Source organism: Cladophialophora psammophila, assembly GCF_000585535.1.
Source record: "Cladophialophora psammophila CBS 110553 chromosome Unknown aczJe-supercont1.3, whole genome shotgun sequence".
Lineage (NCBI taxonomy): Eukaryota > Fungi > Ascomycota > Eurotiomycetes > Chaetothyriales > Herpotrichiellaceae > Cladophialophora > Cladophialophora psammophila.
Window position 1 is genome coordinate 1980038 of NW_006912924.1, and position 18244 is coordinate 1998281.

The 18244-nt window shown below is 52.3% G+C and overlaps 8 protein-coding genes across 8 annotated transcripts; 6 read left to right on the forward strand and 2 right to left on the reverse strand.

Moving 5' to 3' along the window:
- Positions 1-140: 140 nt before the first annotated feature.
- Positions 141-1946, forward strand: A1O5_02900 (uncharacterized protein; the record flags this gene model as incomplete). Its single annotated transcript, XM_007743513.1, has 1 exon — positions 141-1946. The coding sequence occupies one exon, from the start codon at positions 141-143 to the stop codon at positions 1944-1946; it is 1806 nt and encodes a 601-aa protein (XP_007741703.1).
- A 194-nt stretch (positions 1947-2140) lies between these two features.
- On the reverse strand, positions 2141-4137 carry A1O5_02901 (uncharacterized protein; the record flags this gene model as incomplete). Its single annotated transcript, XM_007743514.1, has 2 exons — positions 2141-3920; positions 3971-4137. The coding sequence occupies 2 exons, from the start codon at positions 4135-4137 to the stop codon at positions 2141-2143; spliced, it is 1947 nt and encodes a 648-aa protein (XP_007741704.1).
- A 310-nt stretch (positions 4138-4447) lies between these two features.
- Positions 4448-5072, forward strand: A1O5_02902 (uncharacterized protein; the record flags this gene model as incomplete). The annotated part of the gene is made up of 2 exons (XM_007743515.1): positions 4448-4520; positions 4582-5072. The coding sequence occupies 2 exons, from the start codon at positions 4448-4450 to the stop codon at positions 5070-5072; spliced, it is 564 nt and encodes a 187-aa protein (XP_007741705.1).
- Positions 5073-7093: 2021 nt separating this feature from the next.
- On the forward strand, positions 7094-7699 carry A1O5_02903 (uncharacterized protein; the record flags this gene model as incomplete). The annotated part of the gene is made up of 1 exon (XM_007743516.1): positions 7094-7699. One exon carries the CDS (start codon positions 7094-7096, stop codon positions 7697-7699), a length of 606 nt encoding a protein of 201 aa, XP_007741706.1.
- Positions 7700-8991: 1292 nt separating this feature from the next.
- A1O5_02904 (uncharacterized protein) lies at positions 8992-9842 on the forward strand (the record flags this gene model as incomplete). The annotated part of the gene is made up of 2 exons (XM_007743517.1): positions 8992-9041; positions 9095-9842. The coding sequence occupies 2 exons, from the start codon at positions 8992-8994 to the stop codon at positions 9840-9842; spliced, it is 798 nt and encodes a 265-aa protein (XP_007741707.1).
- Positions 9843-10468: 626 nt separating this feature from the next.
- A1O5_02905 (uncharacterized protein) lies at positions 10469-11740 on the reverse strand (the record flags this gene model as incomplete). The annotated part of the gene is made up of 1 exon (XM_007743518.1): positions 10469-11740. One exon carries the CDS (start codon positions 11738-11740, stop codon positions 10469-10471), a length of 1272 nt encoding a protein of 423 aa, XP_007741708.1.
- A 259-nt stretch (positions 11741-11999) lies between these two features.
- Positions 12000-13475, forward strand: A1O5_02906 (uncharacterized protein; the record flags this gene model as incomplete). Its single annotated transcript, XM_007743519.1, has 2 exons — positions 12000-12113; positions 12162-13475. 2 exons carry the CDS (start codon positions 12000-12002, stop codon positions 13473-13475), a joined length of 1428 nt encoding a protein of 475 aa, XP_007741709.1.
- Positions 13476-14140: 665 nt separating this feature from the next.
- Positions 14141-17754, forward strand: A1O5_02907 (uncharacterized protein; the record flags this gene model as incomplete). The annotated part of the gene is made up of 2 exons (XM_007743520.1): positions 14141-17672; positions 17729-17754. The coding sequence occupies 2 exons, from the start codon at positions 14141-14143 to the stop codon at positions 17752-17754; spliced, it is 3558 nt and encodes a 1185-aa protein (XP_007741710.1).
- Between the last annotated feature and the right edge of the window lie 490 nt (positions 17755-18244).

The following is an 18244-nucleotide window of genomic DNA, read 5'->3' on the forward strand; positions in this document are numbered from 1 at the left end:
TGACCCTTAATTAACGCGAACAAGGCTACGTATAGCAGCGCAAGGTTAGAGAAGAACCTACGCCCATCAGTAGCCACGCCTGAGAGTCCCAGTACGTATGCAGCAATAGACAACTCCTTTACCAAAGTGTCTACCCAGCTATGGCGCTTGCTCTCTCTTCGTCTCTGCTGTCCTCGCCTCCAACCCGATTCATATCCAGAGGAGTCTCAGCAACACAGGGAAAGACACAAAATCGGCCAGCAAAGGAACTTCCTTTTGAGCTAGCACAACATGTACAGACCTACCTCGAAGAAGGCCTCTTCACCCAAGCATTCAGTTTTCTCCTATCCATATCCGGCAACAGTGCGTCAGCTATCTCTCATTTGGGGCCAGTGACGATTCCACCGCCGTCTCAGCTCGCTCTTACTGCCACACTAACGGTCCACCCTACAACAACATCCAGAACCAACTCACGCGAGAAGTGGGATCAGGCGAATGCCGCTCTTCAATTACTCAGACTGGTCCACACCCTCGTCGGACCTGTCAATGCCGACTTCACCACTGCATTTGCCTTCCGTAAATTTGACTTCAGATTCACGCGTCACAGTGAGCATCGTCTGGACGACGGCGAGGATGATGGGGGAGGAGGAGATAATCCATCCGGCGAAAATGATCTTAATACCACATACGCCCGCTCGCAGAGCCTTTGGAGACGCGCTGAAGACTTCTGGCAGCTCGTAGGTTGGGCATTCAATTGTGCTTGTCTCCCTGGTATTTATGCTGTGCGATGGAATCATTATCAACTTCTCCTTGAGTTCCTGATCGATGTGCTAGAAAATGATTGGCATGTGCGAAATACTTCAGAAAGCACGTCTGCTGATGAGTCCTTGCTCTGGCAATATATCGAACTTTCGGCTGGTGGACATGCACGCGCTAGACGGATCTTGCGAGCCATTTTTGCGGGTGGGAGCCGGAGCTCACTTCGGGAATTTCGTGAAATATTCCCCCATGAACTAAAGGAACCGGAGCAGCAAGATGGGAAAATAAAGAAGCGTCAAGTCGATGTCGATATCGATAAGGATATCTACGGTGACTATTTTGGTCAGGACGACTTTGATATGTCTGATAGCGACGATGAAGATGATGTGGCAAGTAGTGGCACCGGAGCCAGTGGACGACATCCCAAGCGCATTCGGACACGGACACGAACACCGTCATCAAGGGGAATAACACCAAAGGGCAGCGCTGGGAGCCTACGCAGTGCGTATACCACGGACGGTGAGGACTCCTCTTCCTCGCTATCAACGACCCTTGGCGACCCCTCTTGCCTCTCTCTGCGTCTGCGGCTATTAAGACTGCTCACGCACGTATCCGCGCATCAAACCTTGATGTCTACCTCCCCTACAACCTTCCCCGACCTGGAAGATCTCTATACCCTTTTTGTGGAATTCGTTCGGCCTCTTCCTCTCCCTGTCTTCGCCCAGGTCGTCCTTCCTACCCCGTCAAACCCATTCGAACCATCTTTGGCGATTTTGTGCGAAGCCCTCCTTCAACGCATGCTCGAGACCTCGGCTCCCAGCGCCCGCAGCCGCGTCTTACTCTCCCAGGAAAAGCTTGAACAAGAATATCTCCCCTTTGCCGCGTCAAAAAATAGCGTCGACGCCAACGCGAGGGTGAGTATCTTATTGGAGAGTTTAGCCAGGTGTCTCGCGCAGGTTGGAGAACTGGAGAGGAAGGATAGCTTGGCTCAGGCTGCCAGGGACGGGGTGCAAAGGAGGCTCGGGCGTGTCACGGATTTGGCAGAGAAGGGCGGTGGTAAGAGTAGACAAAGAGACGAGGGCGTCGCGTGGGAGTGGTTGGTTGAAAGCGGGGAGAGGATTAGCAGACTGATAGAAGGTCTGGCGCAGGAGAAGCCGAAGAGAAAAGGACACAAGGCTCGCCGCGCCGAATATCAGGAACGTACGTAGGGTGATTCTGCTGTCTTTGTCAGAAAGACAAGGGCCTTGCATTGCTCATCGCACATATCTCGTAACGCTCACTATGCTACAGTCGGAGACCGCGTTCTTTCTCAGACCTCTCTAGCCCCCTGACCTGTTTGCCACAACCCACCATCACTCTCTCCTGCAGATAGATGGCCCGTCCAGCATAGCACAACATGTCGCTAGGGCGGCGGTCTTGGGCCAATAATCTGCCGTCTCGCGCCTCCTACTCCCAGCCCCGGACCCCCGCGATTCTGGCTATCACCACCCATAAAGCCGTACTGATGGACATCCCAGGTCTGACCGGGTCCACTCCCCTCTTTTATATCTCTAGCCCTTGAAGCGGTATCCTTCTGTGCCTCTTCCCATTCTCTCTGTCGTTCTCGCTCACGCTCCATTTCCCGCTCGAGGAGGGATTTCGAGGCCCAGCCACCCGCTTTCGTGCGCTGTTGGGATTGGATACGGCGTTGATTTTCAAGGTCCACTTCGGTGGTGGTAGAAAAGTCTTGGGGCCGGTGGGACGCAACATTTGGTTGATAAGGAGCGGCGTTTGAGGCAAGGTAACGGTCGGTGCGATTCGTGCCGGGCTGATAGGTCGCAGGGTCTGGCAACGGACGAGAAGATGTTGACGGTGTAGGTTCAGGACGCGGTGGTTTGGGAGGGAGTTGATCATCCTGGGCTTTCTGCCATTGTTGCTGCAAGTAGTCGCGCTCTGATGCTGCCCAGTCGTCCTCATGGCTTGTTTGGCCAACTTGTGTTCTGCTTGGTAACGCAGGAGCTGGGGGTTCGGGCTCGGGCACAGGTCGCGCGGATTGGCTTTGTCTCTGTTGGGCCTTCATCTCCTCCAGTTGCAGCTCTAGCTCTGCAATGCGTCTACTTTCAGCTGACTCTTGCTCAGCGATGGGCTTTGACAGATGGGGCGAGGCGGTAGAACTTCTCGCCTGTTCTGCTTGGTATTGACTGAGAAATTGTCCGTTGAGACGAGCATCACTGACGGTGCGTTGTCGACTTCGTGCCTGGGTCATGCGGGCTTCTCGGTCTGCATTATCTTGGGCTTCTCGCTCCCGGTCACGTTCATAAGCCAACTCTTTGCGACGCTGTTCTTCACGACGGACACGTTCTTCCTCTTGTAGACGTTGTCGCTCAAGGTCTCGCTGCGCAGCGGCCTCTTGTTCTCTCAATTGCTGAGTTTCATGCGCCCATCTGCGCTCTTCTTCTAGGCGTGCTTGTTCTTCTTCTGCAGCCTGTTGAGCGCGCTGCTGCCGTTCAAAATCTTCTGCCTCAAGTCGCTTTCTCTCGGCATCTTCTCTGAGACGCTTCTCCTTCTCTGCAAGGCTGGGGACGTTGGGCGCAGGAGAGGTGATTTGTCTCCGTGCGCCGAAAGCAACCCCTTGGTTACCTTGACTTGCTCCTCCCATGTACCCGTATTGATGAATATTCCACGCGGGTGCGGTCTTGGTCTCGTCAGTCTTGTTGCTCCAGCTGCTAACCGCGCCGCCGGAAGCCAGCCCTCCCCGACTTAGGATGTTCTTAGTTGGGCTAACACGTCCGGAATAGGCGGCCTTATTGAGGGGATTGAATGTGATGGAGGGACTGTCAGCATTTGCATTGCTCGACTCTCGCGGTCGCGAAGTTGTGGTAGTGGTGTAAGCGGGAGATCTCGGTCCGCTTGAGCCTGTTCCCTGTGGACTCATGGCCGATTTGCTCTTTGCTCCTAGGGTTGCAGGGAACGCAGAAGGATTGAGTTGGCTCGCTCTGCGACTGAAGGCAGCAATGCATTGTAAGACTTGTGCAGGGTCTTTGGAGTCGTAGAGGTCGACGGTGAGGAAGCGATCATGAGAAGGCAAACTCAACGGCGGAATCTCGCAAGCGCGGAGGAAGTGGGAGATATTCTCCATCTGCACGAAGGGCATGTTTGACTGTTTATATTTGATGCCGGGGGACACGGCGAGATTGACAAGCCTGATGTTCAAGTCAGCAGCGCAGCCGTGCCGGTTACAAGTATCGCATACTTGCAAAGAGCTACCCCGTCTCGCAGGGCATCCATCAGGTCGCCTGACGACAATCTCTCGCCCAGAGTGCTTTCGATCCAGTTTCTCACTTCATTTGCAGCGCCGGGGGTATATCGCTCAAGGCGCAGTTTGCGCATGTCTTGATCGAGACTTGTAACCGACGCCATAGTTTCAGCGAACGTCTGATGAGCCAAGGTTGCTGCTGATATTGAAGGAAAATCTATCAGCAGGTAGAATCGTATCCAATTGAAGAAATGTAGGCCTGTGAGCCCCGAAGGCGGCCGCGCATGCAGAGGCAAAGGGAAGATGGCTGTGTAGATTGGTGTGGAGTAAGGGGGCCAATTGCGGAGCACAGGACCTTGCTGCAGGTTGACGTCGATCGAAGAAATATGCAGCCGCCCACTCAATGTGCAGGGCTGTGTCCCTAGTTCAACTCAAGCTACCTTCTACACTCGCAGTTGACACACAGCCATCAAGATGGGAGGAATTCGAGACCTTTGGCTGCGATGGAAGATGCTTCGCCTACCATGGAGGAAGAGATTTCTAGTTGGTCCGTGCAGTTTGAAGGAGCTGAAGGCTGGAGTGAATGGAAGCGGGCTGACATAAAACAGGACAAGATCTCTACGGCAACACCTTTTGGGAGTTTAAAGATGCCCTCAACCATAATCGATGGCGGCGTATGGTGAAGACTCAAAGACGAGCCACTCTCTCCTCCCTTTCAGATGTCCAGATCTCACCTCAATGGCATCAATGGCTTCGCCAGACACGCAATGATCCTCCAACAATGCAAGAACAAGCTGCCGATGTGCAGAGACAGGCTCAACTCAAGATCAATGCCAGACTGGCCGATGAAAGATGGGCTGCAAAGGCAAGATACATCGAGAAGCCAAAGCCAACAGTCATCAATGCCCTGTTGTCGGCTGATCCTCGACAAGGCGAAGCTCATGCCGAACAATCTCCAGGTCAGCCACCTCAGCTAAAAGAGATGAGCAACACCATCCAGAGTAGCGGACATCAGCAGAGACAATCGAGTGTCACGGGGTCAAATCCGGGAGCAGATTGGGCTCCTGGAGGATGGGTTCCTGGTGCTGCAAAGCGATGACGCCCAAACCCTTGAGCCTAGTCTGTCCCATTTACTGGCATCTTTCGCCCTTACGGAGTCCACCGCTCACTATGCTGCGTGACATTCACACAATGTACACCTCTAACTTTGGAAAGCCTCCATTAAGAATCCATGGAGTTGAGTTGAATGTCCTGTTCGGTTAATGCTTATGCTGTGTTAGCTAGCTCCTCCGGCTCCACTTCCGATCTAATGGCTACCGCTACAAAACCTCCACAAAGCTTTTCAGCCAGTCTCAACCGAGCTCACAAGGATTTGGGATGTCTCAGCGCGACCTCTCATTACCTCTGAGAAAGTCAACCGGCAACACATAACCTCCAGAGGTACTGATACCGAGCTGAATTGTTGTTCACAGCTCGTAGCCTACATTGGTCACGGTTGTTGGCATCTTAAATACGGTGGCTCTACATTATCTCCTGATTAAATTGTTGGCTCATCAATGACTGAACTTCTCGGTCCGGATTTCGATCTTTACAACCGAGATGCTGACTTATTTTGTGGATCTCGGTCTACGCCCCCCTGAGGTTGGTGGATCCGGGTTTTTATAGTCGCCATGGCCAAAGTTGAAAGGAATGCCAAAGTCGACATTTGCCCTGTGGATATAATAATACTCGTTTTTGCTGCTGAGGATTGAGCTTTCGTCTCTAGAAGGCGTTCCAAGGTTTCTTGTGTTGACCACTTCGAGGCTTTTCTTGTTGATTTGTTATTCTCTTATTTATGTTGAGATATCTGATGAAGAGAAGAAAAGTGAGCCTCAGAAGGGGTAAACTTTGCTGAATTTGAAAAGCGACTCGCGACCTCGAGGTTGACCTCGGTGGCGTTCGACGTTGTCACGCTCGATCAGAGTGACGCAAACCCGCAACGGGAATTCTCGGTAATGTTTGCTGCCGATGCGCTCGGTGGGGAGCTGTTGGCCTTGCAGACATCCTGTGACTGGGACTGACTTCGCGCAATGTGAACTAGAGAGCCTGTCTTGCTCATCATTCATTGGGAGCATGCTCGAGAAATGTCACCGAGAATATCTTGCCTTTGAAACAACCATGCCATCTGACTAATAACAGATCTCGACATTCATCGATCTGACTGCACGCATGGGAGCTGAGTCACCACAAGTGAGGATTTCGCGTAATGTCGTACCAAGCTTGTTGACACAAGATGGTCTTCTGAAGGTGGCTACACCTCTGCTCTGCGCGTTTGAAGCAGAGCAGTGAATCTCGATCTCCACGTTCTTGCTGGTATTACCGAACTTCTCGTTGCACGAAGGAAGACATAATGGCAATCATTGGTTCGGCTGACAACGAACGGGTAGTCTATGCGAATGAGCCTGAGGCGACTCTCACGAAAATTCTGATGGCAGGTCAACACATCCAAGCCTTTCGAGCCACCGGGACGGGGTTTGAGATACCTGGAACCCGGCTTTCCGAACGCGCTTGTTCTAGCCAAGAGTGGGAAGCCAAAAAGGTTGAACGATAATATTGAGCATACAATCCCAGAGATCAAAACTTTGTCCGGACTTTGGTCGTTGCCACATCGGGAGATGGTCATATCCCTTGTTATATCGTTTGGTCTTTCATGGATAATTGCCTATTCGGACGTTGGGGACGGGCAGACATAGACCAGTCACCAACGCCGAGACAAAAATTGGTCGGGCAGTTTGTGACCCAGGGACAGCCTTTGAAGAAAATTTCGGAACCATTCTTTTGACAAGACCTAAACAGGTCCTCTGAACTTTGGACTCTCCTTCTTCTTACCGCCCTTGTTTGCTCCTGAATGTCACTTTCTATCTCATTCAGCCAGCAGCTCAAGAGACCTTCGCAAACACGCTGTTGTTGATTCCCACCACGGTCAATGACACAGTTTTGGAGTGTAAGATCATCTCTTGTCACAGATCCATCTTGCTCTGGACACTAGAACGGTCAAAGGTCACGATTAACTGCGCAGCCGAGCGTACGAACCCAGCCTTTTTCATCCAGGCAGTTTTTAAGACTTTCTCGCCCGTCACCATGGCGCCGCCCTATTCCCCTTCGACCCAAGACGACCAAAAAGTACTTGTTGGTCAAATGATTGGTCAATCACGACTGCACGTTACCTTGCTTGGACAACCCCCATCAAACATTAACGTCAACCCGGCTCATGGCATTGAATACTACTATTGCTGCAACGAGGACTGTGGCTTTCTCTGGGCAATCCAGTGGAGCCCACAACCGCGGAAGAGACGCAAGATGCCCTTCGATTTGAACTCATACAAGGAGACAGCTATCCCAAGACTCTGTCGTCTGTGTCGAGAGGCGTTGTTGAAGAAGGGTTCTGTGGAAGAAGGGGCACGGCGTAGGGTGAAGCAGGATACAAAGCAGCAATGGGGCCCATTTGAGACATCAAAGAAAGAGATGAGTGGAGACAAGAGTAAGATGATGTATACTACTGGATTCGAGGATGTTCCCCTGGGCGATGTTAATGAAAGAGTAGACGAGACTTTGGCACAGGACTTGTCGTGGAATTTGATTGAGGAAAGCGATGCGAATGAGGAATGGAGTGTCATCAACCACTTTGGCTCTGCTGCGATCGAGCATAGGGATGCACATGTGGACACTGAACTTGTTCGGCCATAAGAGGATCTTCTTGTTAGGGCCAGTTGGAATATTCGAAGGCTGAAGGTCGGCTGTCGCGCTCTTTGGACAAAGGGTTAAGCAAGGCTTCTTGCATATGGAGGCCGTCACGGTATCAAAATACAGCCTTTCCAGCCACTGGCGTCTACCAAACGAATACCGCGAACAAGTGACGAGCTGAAAGACATTGCGCCTCCTTTTGGCGACTCCTTCACTGTCCACGAAAGATTTTTGCGCACAAATCCTCTGCTTCTCTTCTTCTTCACACTCTTTTCCACATTCAGCATCTTCTCCTATCAAGCAAGAAAGTAACCCATATCACTTCTACCGCCAAACTCTCCCCTTAGGAACTTCGCTGTCCTTAAATAGATGTCTCCAGCATCTGTCACGATGATGACCCCCAAAGTTCTCGCCCGCTCACCACATCTCCCCGTTCATGGTAGGACTCTCTTTCCCCTCCGCAACGACGTCCAAATCGTCGACGAACCTCCTGCAAACGCGGCTGCTACCCTATCATCGATCAACGAGAAGCAGACCGACGATGACTACAAACTGGAAGGCATTATTTTGTACATCTGCGCCAACCATCCGAAATGCAATCGTCTCTGGGCCATCACCTGGGTGGAAAAGCCAAAATGCCCCACGCAACTAATCAAGGTTGCGAAGTACAAAGAGTTGGCGGTGAGGAAGGTGTGCACCGACTGTGAATTGGCGGAATAAGTGGTTGTCGACGAGGCTGAGGAATGGGTTGGAGCATGACGAACGTGTCATTGGCAAACGAACGGTAGGAAGAGTTAGCGATTGTGGAGGCATTCGTTTTCATGCGCATAGCAGGCCTGCCTCGCGTCTAGAGAAGGCGCCACGTCCATGAGGAGAGGCAAACAAAAACATCTTCATGAAATACATCGTGCTCATCCTGAAAGCCCAGAATGTCAATCTGGCCACCTACTATTTTTCTCGTGTTGTTGCGTCAGAACACATCGGTGAACAACCACATATTGACACCATGCAGGGCGCTTCTGCTAATCTCATCAATCTGTTCTTTTAGTGGTGGATGTCTCCTGGGGGAATACCGAGTATGGTGATGGAAACCTGTGAAGTCAAAATATACACGTCTTGTGCGGGAAAGGCCCACATCGCCAGCTGTAGAAGAATCAGGCAAGTTTCCCGAAGCGGATGGCGAATGTTTCTATCACGACCGTCATTGATATCGAGGACGAAGTACGTTACCATCACCATCCTACGTCAAGGGGGTCTGTACCACTGTTCTCGGTAGGATTGCGGCCAGAGATAAGATGGCTGTCGAAGGCGTGGAGCAGATGATCCACCGGGATCCTGCCCTGTTGTGAGTTGTTTCGCCAAACACGACGTTTGCTCTTTACTGACCTGCTTCAAAAGCTATTGGATCCTGCTGCCCATCACCATCGTGATGATATTGACTGGGGTCCTCCGACACTATGCCTCGGTTCTACTACACACTCCGCCAAAGCCTCCGAACAGTCTTTCTGAGTCTCGTGAACGACAAGCGCTTCTCCGGGGTATCAACCTGCGGAACAACGCTGCTGCCGCGGTGACGACATCTTCATTTACCCGCCGAAAAGAATACCTTATCGATGGTTACCACAAAGGGACATTTTTGAAAGGTGGACCAGATTCCAAGGATCAAGGTGCAGCAAACCCCATGTCCGATCCTGCAGCCATGGAGGGTATGATGGGAATGATGAAAGGAAACATGGCCATGATGATCCCTCAGACTCTGATCATGTCCTGGATCAACGCCTTCTTCGCCGGCTTCGTCATTCTCAAGCTGCCTTTCCCACTCACTATTCGATTCAAATCCATGTTGCAGTCTGGCGTCATGACCCGAGACTTGGATGTCAGATGGGTGTCCAGTTTGTCGTGGTACTTTCTGTGCCTCTTTGGCCTTCAAAGCGTGTTTATCTTCATTCTCGGCAATGAGAACGCAGCCAGCCAGATGGCCCAGCAGATGGCGCAAATGAACCCGGGTGCAAATGCCAATCCGTTCGGTCCTGGCCAGGAGCCTCATAAGATGTTCCAGGCGGAGGCAGAAAACCTAGAGGTTTTGGATCATTGGAGCATTCTTGACGGTGCAGAGGATCGCTTGCTGCGGATCTATGCCAGCTAGATCTTGCGACCTATAAGACCTGGACGTCGCGGTCTCCGATTCCTTGGAATTTTCGCCTGTTCCTGACACTTCAATAACTTGTTTCGCCCCAACCGGCAACTGTTGAAGACTCACCAGGCCGCCAATTTGTCGAACTGGGCGCAAATCCAGGATATTTGCTTGTAACAGTTTGGGCTCTAAGGGAATCCAGCTGCCGGTATAAACCATTCGTTGGGGGAATATCACCTACCCGCCATGAAGGCCGATATGGCTGCTTGAAATATGAGTAGCTGACCGATACGTGCGTTGCGCCACGAGGTCGAAAATGTACCCGCTCACAAGTAGAGCACCTTCAGTGCGGAGTTGAGTCTTTGAGATCAACATTGAACCATTACCAGACTCCGAACAGGCGGCCTCTAGCATTGCAGAATTGGACCCGTCAACGAGGGACAACTTTGCAGATAATGCGTCGAATAGAAAGAGTGGTGTGCATTCCAGTAAATTAGGTGCACTAGGGTGGACGGGAAATGCCCAGCTTGTTCAAGCTTGTGACTTGTGTCTATTGGGGTATCGTTCTGTGCTATGCTCTGTTCGCCAAAAAAGGGATTCTTGATGTCTTGACCATGCATTCCGCCCGCGATCATCGTTCACACATGCGTCTTCTCCAGCGCCTTGGCCAATTCATCGACTTCTTTATCTTTTTCCTCCGCTACCTCCTCCTCCTCGGCCTCCTCGGCCTCTTTGAGGACTCTCTCTGCTAGTTCATCCTCTTCCTCTTCCTCCTCTTCCTCTTCCGCCTCTTCTTCCTCTTCCTCTTCTTCCTCTCCTTCTAATTCATCTAAGTCGTCCAGTCCCCAATGGTCTTCTGGATCCTCCCCCTTCCCAAGCTCATCTTTTCTGTCGCTTAACAGCACGGCTAACTCTTCAATCGAAGGATCCTCTTCCTCAAACTTGTTCCCGTTCAGCTCCACTCGTCGTAATCTGGGTAAATCATGTTTTGCAGCTCTTAGGAGGGTCTTCACCCCAGCTGGAGTGATATCGTTGTACTGCAACCTGAGAATTTCCACCCTTTCGTTACCTCCTCCAGAGAAAGACTCGAAAACTTTGATTGCGCCGCGAGCACCCAGTAGGTCATCGCCGACACCGAGTTCCTTGAGATTCGACCAACCACTCAGTGCTTTTGCCAGGGCATGTGCGCCTTTCAAGGTGAATGTGTTGTCTTGCATGTCCAGAACCTCAAGATTTTCGCATTTTGACAGACCAGACGAGATTAAGTGGGAGATACCCTCGGGTCGAATACCATTTTGCGTCATTTTCACGCTTTTAATTCCGATTCTGTGTGCCTCGTATGCCTTTGCCCAGGCGGGCATACTTCCGTTCTCCAACCTGTTACGGCCACACACGATACTTTCCAGGTGTGGTACATCCTTCCCTTCTCTTCTAGCTGCCTCCTTCCTCTCCGCAAGCGTAATGAGAGCTTCGGCAATGGCAGTACCCGCCAGGGGACCCATGCCATTATTATTCAAGACTAGGTGCTTTAGCGGGATGTGTTTCGATAGGAAATCTACGAGAGGATCTTTCGTGTTGAGACCGAACGCATTATCGCTTAGATCTATTGTGTGAAGGTTGGGGCATTCGAGGAAGGCATTGAGAAGAGAGGATAATGCTGGTGGGATTTCGTCGAGGAGACGGGAGGTGAAGATGTCGTGTAGATCGGCGCTCTGGAGAGTCGGTTTCGAGGCCAAGATAGGTGCGAGGGCGGCGCATGCAGAAACGCCCAACGTATTTCCAGAAAGATCGATGTGGGTGACCGCGGAGGACGATGTGAGGAGGTCAATGTGCTTCTCGAGATCTTCTTTGGTGTCGATTTTGAGGCCCTTGCCAGCGAGGGAGAAGGTCGACGAGGCTTCCTCAGCCATCTTCGTGAGAGATATGATAGATGGTTAATGTGGAAAGAAGGAATAAGTTACGAGGAATCAGACAGAAGAGTGTTGACATCAAATGAAAACAAATAGTTAAGACCCTTGCTTAATTCTAGAATGCAGGATCACTTGGCGCATGTCACCTTCATCTTTAACTTAACGCGGTGGGCGGTTTTTGCGACGTGTTGTTTTACACGCGACTTGAACCAGCTCTGCTGCCTCATGCCAGCCATGTAATTGAGCAGCTTGTGTCGCGATGAGGAGTCCTCTTGATCACCGGGCTTGCTTAGTGCTTGCTTTCGCGCTATGTCTCTGTCGGGCGAGCGAAACTGCCTTCAGCGTCAACGACGACCTGTTCGCATTTCCTCAGGTACATGCTGTCTCCCGGTGTGTTGTTTCAACGCTGACGACGCTACAGTATAGCATTGAATTCCCAAAATCATACATACTCGACACAGATGCCACAGACCTGCTGGACCGGCGGCCGAGGCAAGGAACAGCTGGTGATCCACAGTCAGTGCAGGCATATCTGAAGGATGTCTCCACGAGCATCAACCCGGAGGCGAAAGATGGCTCCATAGCAGAAGACTCAATGCAGCTGGGCTCTTATGAACGCCTATTTCTCCATGGATATCCCCATCTGTGCTTTATCCCGGAAGTGAAAGAGGCGGTTGACAATCGGACTACTCCAGAACCGTCCGCGGCAGATCGTGAGAATGACTTGGACAAGGCCGTTGCAAGGGCGTCGCAGTTGCTACAGGGCATGGCCTCGAATCAATGCCTATACTACTCTACAGGATGGTGGACCTATTCATTCTGCTACAACTCCCAGGTAACCCAATTTCACGCTCTCCCACCAGGCACCAATGGAAGGATATGGCCACCGCAGGAAGACCCCACTACGCCTAGCTACGTCTTAGGCAAATTTAAACCTCAGAAACCGGAGGATTCAAGACTACAGTCCGGTACTGACAAGGCGCTCTCTACTGAAGTCAAGTCAAAAGCCGAGACCAACTACCTGGTGCAGCGGCTGGAAGGAGGGACACCCTGTGACCTCACGGGTAATGACCGCAGGATCGAGGTGCAATTCCACTGCAACCCGCAACTAACCGACCGGATTGGCTGGATCAAGGAGACTGCCACTTGCGCCTACCTCATGATCATTTACACGCCGCGACTTTGCAACGATGTCGCCTTTCAGCCGCCAAAAGAGAGTCGAGCTCATCCCATTACTTGCCGAGAGATCATCTTAGAAGACGATGTACTAGCGTGGGAAGCGCGTCATGATGAGGAGAGCTCTCGGCAGGCACTGGGTCAAGGGCAACCTCAGCAGATCGTGCTGGGCAACGTGGAGGTGGGTGCCATGAAACTCGTAGGTCGCGAGGGCAAGAGACTCGAGAGAGGGCGCATTGTCCTGACCAAAGATGAAAAAGCCGAAACGGTTATCATGCAGAGAAAAGGGGAGATATCTGGCATGTCCAAGACGGAGCTTGAGAAACTTGATCTGAGCCCAGAGGATGTTGATGCGTTTCGCAAGGAGCTGCAGAAGTTGGCCGGCTCAAAGGATTGGAAGATTGAGAGGCTGGACGATGTCAATGGGCACATTCAACTCAGAGGTGTGGTGGCCACGGATGACGACGAAGAGGACAACGAGCAGGAGGAAGGCAAGCCTCCATCGCAAGAGAACGATGAAGCAGCAGGCAGTCAGGAAGAATATGCTAGAGAGATTTAAGCCGCCGTTATGTCCCAAGGACGAAATACAAAACGCACTCTATTTCCAATGTGACTTGAGAGGTACGGAGTACATGGAACCCGGGTCCCTGTGGTCCTTCTAAGTACGGTAGTCGTATCAACCTGCAGAGCTCTTTCTTCATGCATGTTGATGTAAGCATTTTTTTGGTGCGGGTGGCGGTGGATGTTGGAAAGATGGCACCAAACGGTGGTGACGGGAAACGCAGGCCCCTTCTTGGCATCCAGTTACGCCGGAGAGGTTCCTGGAACTGGATCAAACGGCGAGAGAACCTGGAGCACTCCAACCAACTCACTTACTTTTTATCGTGTTCATCCATCCGCACGTCCCTCTGTTTGTCTTTGTGAGCGTGATAGACCCTGTACATTGTCGACCTCCAGAACTGGGAGCCCGCCACACGTCAAGAAACCCTCGACCTCGACCGCGTCACCTTCACCCTCGTCCTCACTCTCACTTACCCTCGCCCGCTAGCAGGCCATCTTACTGTTCGCTTAGCCGTCGAGGTGAAACCCCCAAATTGCGCTACCTCATTTCCCTCCCATTCTCTCCGAGTCGCCCGACTTCACATTGATGGCATTTACCTCCACACAATTTATTTGACCACTGCTGCTGCTCTCTGCCCATCGATCCCGCCTCAGTCCCCCATTATGGGCTTCGTCGCGATATGTACCGCCATCTACGACTACCACCCGCAGAGCACTGGCGAGCTAGAGATCAAGGAGGGGGAACTGTTATATATCCTCGAAAAGAGCACCGAGGATGACTGGTGGAAGGCGAAGAAGAAAGCTGCTGGAGACGATGATGACGAACCTGAAGGCTTGATTCCGAACAACTATGTCGAAGATGCAAAGCCTGCCCATACCGCCAAAGCACTCTATGACTACTCTCGACAGACAGACGAGGAAGTCTCTTTCGCGGAGGACGCTATACTGAACGTCTACGATACCTCCGATCCCGATTGGACCCTGGTTGGGATCGGTGATGATTTTGGTTTTGCGCCCGCCAACTATATCGAGATCTCAAGCACAGCCGCCGCCGCCGCCGCCGCTGCTGCTCCTGCTGCTCCTGCTCCTCCTCTACGGTCCCCCTCTGTACGATCAAGAGCATATTCCAACCCACCGATAGCTGAGCCAGAGGCCCCCGCAAGTCCGATCTCTCCGGCTAGATCAGTGCATAGTCCTGCCGCGAATCTGGCACGCGTCTTGGGAGGAGGAGCTCCCACTTCCCCGACAGCTGCTCGACCAATATCTTCTCCGCCACCTGCGATCCCGCGTCAACAGTTCACTCCAGATGCCTCGGACGAAGAAGAGCCTGCGCCGGCCCTCCCGCGACGACCTACATCTACATCGCACGAACCATCTCAAGGCCCACTTCCTTCTCCTCCTTACAATCGCGCCATCCCACAGCCGGAAGATGAGGAGGCTGCGTTCCGATCGCCTGGCGGTTTTCACCTGTACAATATTAGTGAAATGGTTTCAGCCATGGGGAGAAGGAGAAAAATGCCGACAACGTTAGGCATCAATATTGCAACGGGTACGATCATGCTCGCTCCCGAAAGGTCAAGAGATGGGCCATCACAAGAATGGACTGCAGATAAGATGACGCACTATTCTATCGAGGGGAAACACGTCTTCATTGAGCTGGTCAGGCCAAGCAAAAGTCTAGATCTGCACGCTGGTGCAAGGGACACGGCAGAAGAGATCGTGTCTGCGCTGGGAGAAATTGCGGGTGCTCAGCGGGCCGAAGGTCTTCGGGAAGTCATCACCGCTGCCAGCAGTGGCGGCACCCACAAGAAGGGAAAGGTTCTCTACGATTTCATGGCTCAAGGCGACGATGAAGTAACAGTCGGCGTCGGAGACGAGGTCATCATACTCGATGACACTAAATCTGAAGAATGGTGGAATGTAAGGCGCCTGAAGAACGGCAAAGAAGGCGTCGTGCCCAGCAGCTACATTGAGGTTACCGGGTTTACAACGATAGAGCCACCTTCGCGCTCTGGCGCCAATGCTGGTTTGTCTGTGATAGACCAGAATCGACTTGAGGAAGAACGTCTGGCAAGAGAGGCGGCTAAAGCTGAAAAAGCCCGTCAGGATGCGGAGCTCGCGAGATCTCGCAGTGAAATTCCTCAACGCGGCAGTAGCCTCGCCGATGAACGACCTCGCCGGCGGGGCCGGAGAGAGAGAGATGGGCGGGAAGGGGGTCGGTCGAAGCCAGATCCTGCCAAAGTAAGGACCTGGACCGACCACTCAGGGACGTTTAAGGTTGAAGCAGAGTTCTTGGGAGTTACCGGTGGCAAGATCCATTTGCACAAGGTCAATGGTGTCAAGATCGCCGTTCCCGTAACGAAGATGTCACCTGAAGACCTTGACTATGTTGAGCAGGTAACAAACGAACCGATCGAGGAGCACATTCCAGTGGCTGATTTGATCAAGATGAAACATCGAAATCAAGAACACTCTAACACTCGGAGCGGAGCCAGCGTTGACGCCAGGGCGACGGAACAACCGAAAATACCCGAATATGATTGGTTTGATTTCTTCCTCGAGGCGGGTGTTGGCCCTCATCAATGCGACCGATATGCTCAGGCCATGATCCGGGACTCGATGGATGAAAGTGTCCTTCCCGATATCACACCTGAAACTCTGCGGACCTTGGGTTTCAAGGAGGGCGATATACTGAAAGTCATGAAGTTTTTAGATCAGAAATTTGCGCGAACACGAGCTCCGACGACGAACGGGATCAACGGGGAATCAGCACAGGGCGGCCTATTCTCGGGTCCAGGTGGAACTTTGCATAACAACACACGCAGAGGCAGGCCAGAGACGGCTCGGTCAACAAGCGATATTGTCGACGCGGATGCCTTCACACCGAAAGAGGAAGAGAAGAGGCCACCCTCGGATGCCAGGCCCACACCTCTTACTCAGGCGCCTCCGAGGGAGCCCGTCAAGAGTGGTTTTGACGATGATGCTTGGACAGTCAAGGCACCTACTCACCCTCCCGCCGCCTCACAACCTACTGCTGCTCCTGCTGTTGCCACTCCACCACCAGGGCCCAGGCCTCCTACGGGAGCAACGAAGGATTTATCTTCCCTGCTCGATGGACCGCTACCGGCTCCTCTTCAGCCTACTCCAGCCCCTGCTCCTGCGCCGGTTCAACAGCCACCACCACCACAGCCTCAACCGCAGCCTGCCCCCGCACCTGTACTATCGCCTCCTGTTCAGCAACCCCAACAGATCGGTGCCAATCCTGCTTTTTTCTCGCAACTAAACCAACAACCCGCACAACTGCAGCCTCAGGTGACTGCCTTCCAATCGCAGCAACAGTTAAACATCCCCCGACAGCGACCATTAGCACCACAGCAAAGCTTTACCGGTGCTGGATTGCTCCCGCCTCCCCCTCGCCCGACTTCCGCTCCTCAAAATCCTCAACAAAACCAGTTCGGACTGCAACCATTGCAACCACAACTGACAGGTATTCCACGGGCATCTGCTCTGCAAGCTTCTCCTGGGCAAAGCTTGAACGATCTCTCGCAACAACGGCTGCAGCAGCAATTTCAACAGTTGCAGTTGCAGCCTCAGGCTACCGGTTTCATTCAACCAAATCAAGGTATTGGACAATTTGGATTGGCTCCACAACCTACAGGTTTCCAACAGTCGCAGCAATTTGGCCAGTTCCAACAGCAGCCGTATATTAATGGGAATGCAGCCGGAAGTCCTTTTGCAGATCCTCGACCACCTTTCCAGCCCCAACCGACAGGAATACCATTTCAACAAAGCCCGCCACCGGGCGGCATCAACACGGTTCTCCCACCAGCACTCCAACCACAAAGGACAGGGTTTATGTCTCCTCCCCCACAGCCGCAGATCAACGGGTTTGGTCAAAATCTCCAATCACAGGCAGGGTTCCCTCAGCCGGCACCGCTTCAACCTCAGCAAACGGCCTTTCAGCAGCCACTGCAACCACAACCCACCGGCTTTGGACAAGCGCCGCAGCAGAATGGATTCGGGAACTTCCAAACGCCACCAGTGCCACCGATGCCAACTCTTCCTCAACTTCCCTCCATCGCACCTTTGCAGCCGCAAAAGACGGGTCCCGCTCCTCCCGTGAAATTTGGCGTTCCTGAAGCCAAGAAGTTGACCCCTCAGCCAACGGGAAGAAGAGCAAACCTTGCCAATGCGAGTAAGTTTTCATTTCAGGGATTACATTTGAGGACAGGAATACTGACAAGACTGTAGCTGCACAAAATCCATTCGGTTTTTGATTTGGGCCCGCGGACGGATGTGCCTATGTCTATATCTTCCCTGACCGATTCAGCACTCTTGGGACTGTGACGTGGGTAGGGGAGTGTCGACGCTAACCTAGCCAGCTTTGCAAAGACAACCTGTTGAAGGGCTTTCAAAGAGGGGAAGTTCCACCCACGATCGCCGATTACAAAGCTAGTCTTACTCCAAGGGCACAATGGCTTCCAGAGGGCCGTGAAGATATGAACGGGGTACAAACGAATTTCACATCGCAAAGTTGAGAACTCATGGTAGTTTCAGCGATCGAGATTTCGTGGTCGAGGGGTTAGTGATGACGGGAGTCTTCTGAGAGACTGTTTTGCTGCCGTTGAGACGTTTCATAGCGACCTCATAAAGGAGTTTGTCCATGAGATGGAAGTAGCGTAATATTCCCAGGGTGCACCGAGACTGAAAGCTGCAGCTATTAGGTATATATTTTGGCACCGGATCTAATGACACGAGATCAACTGG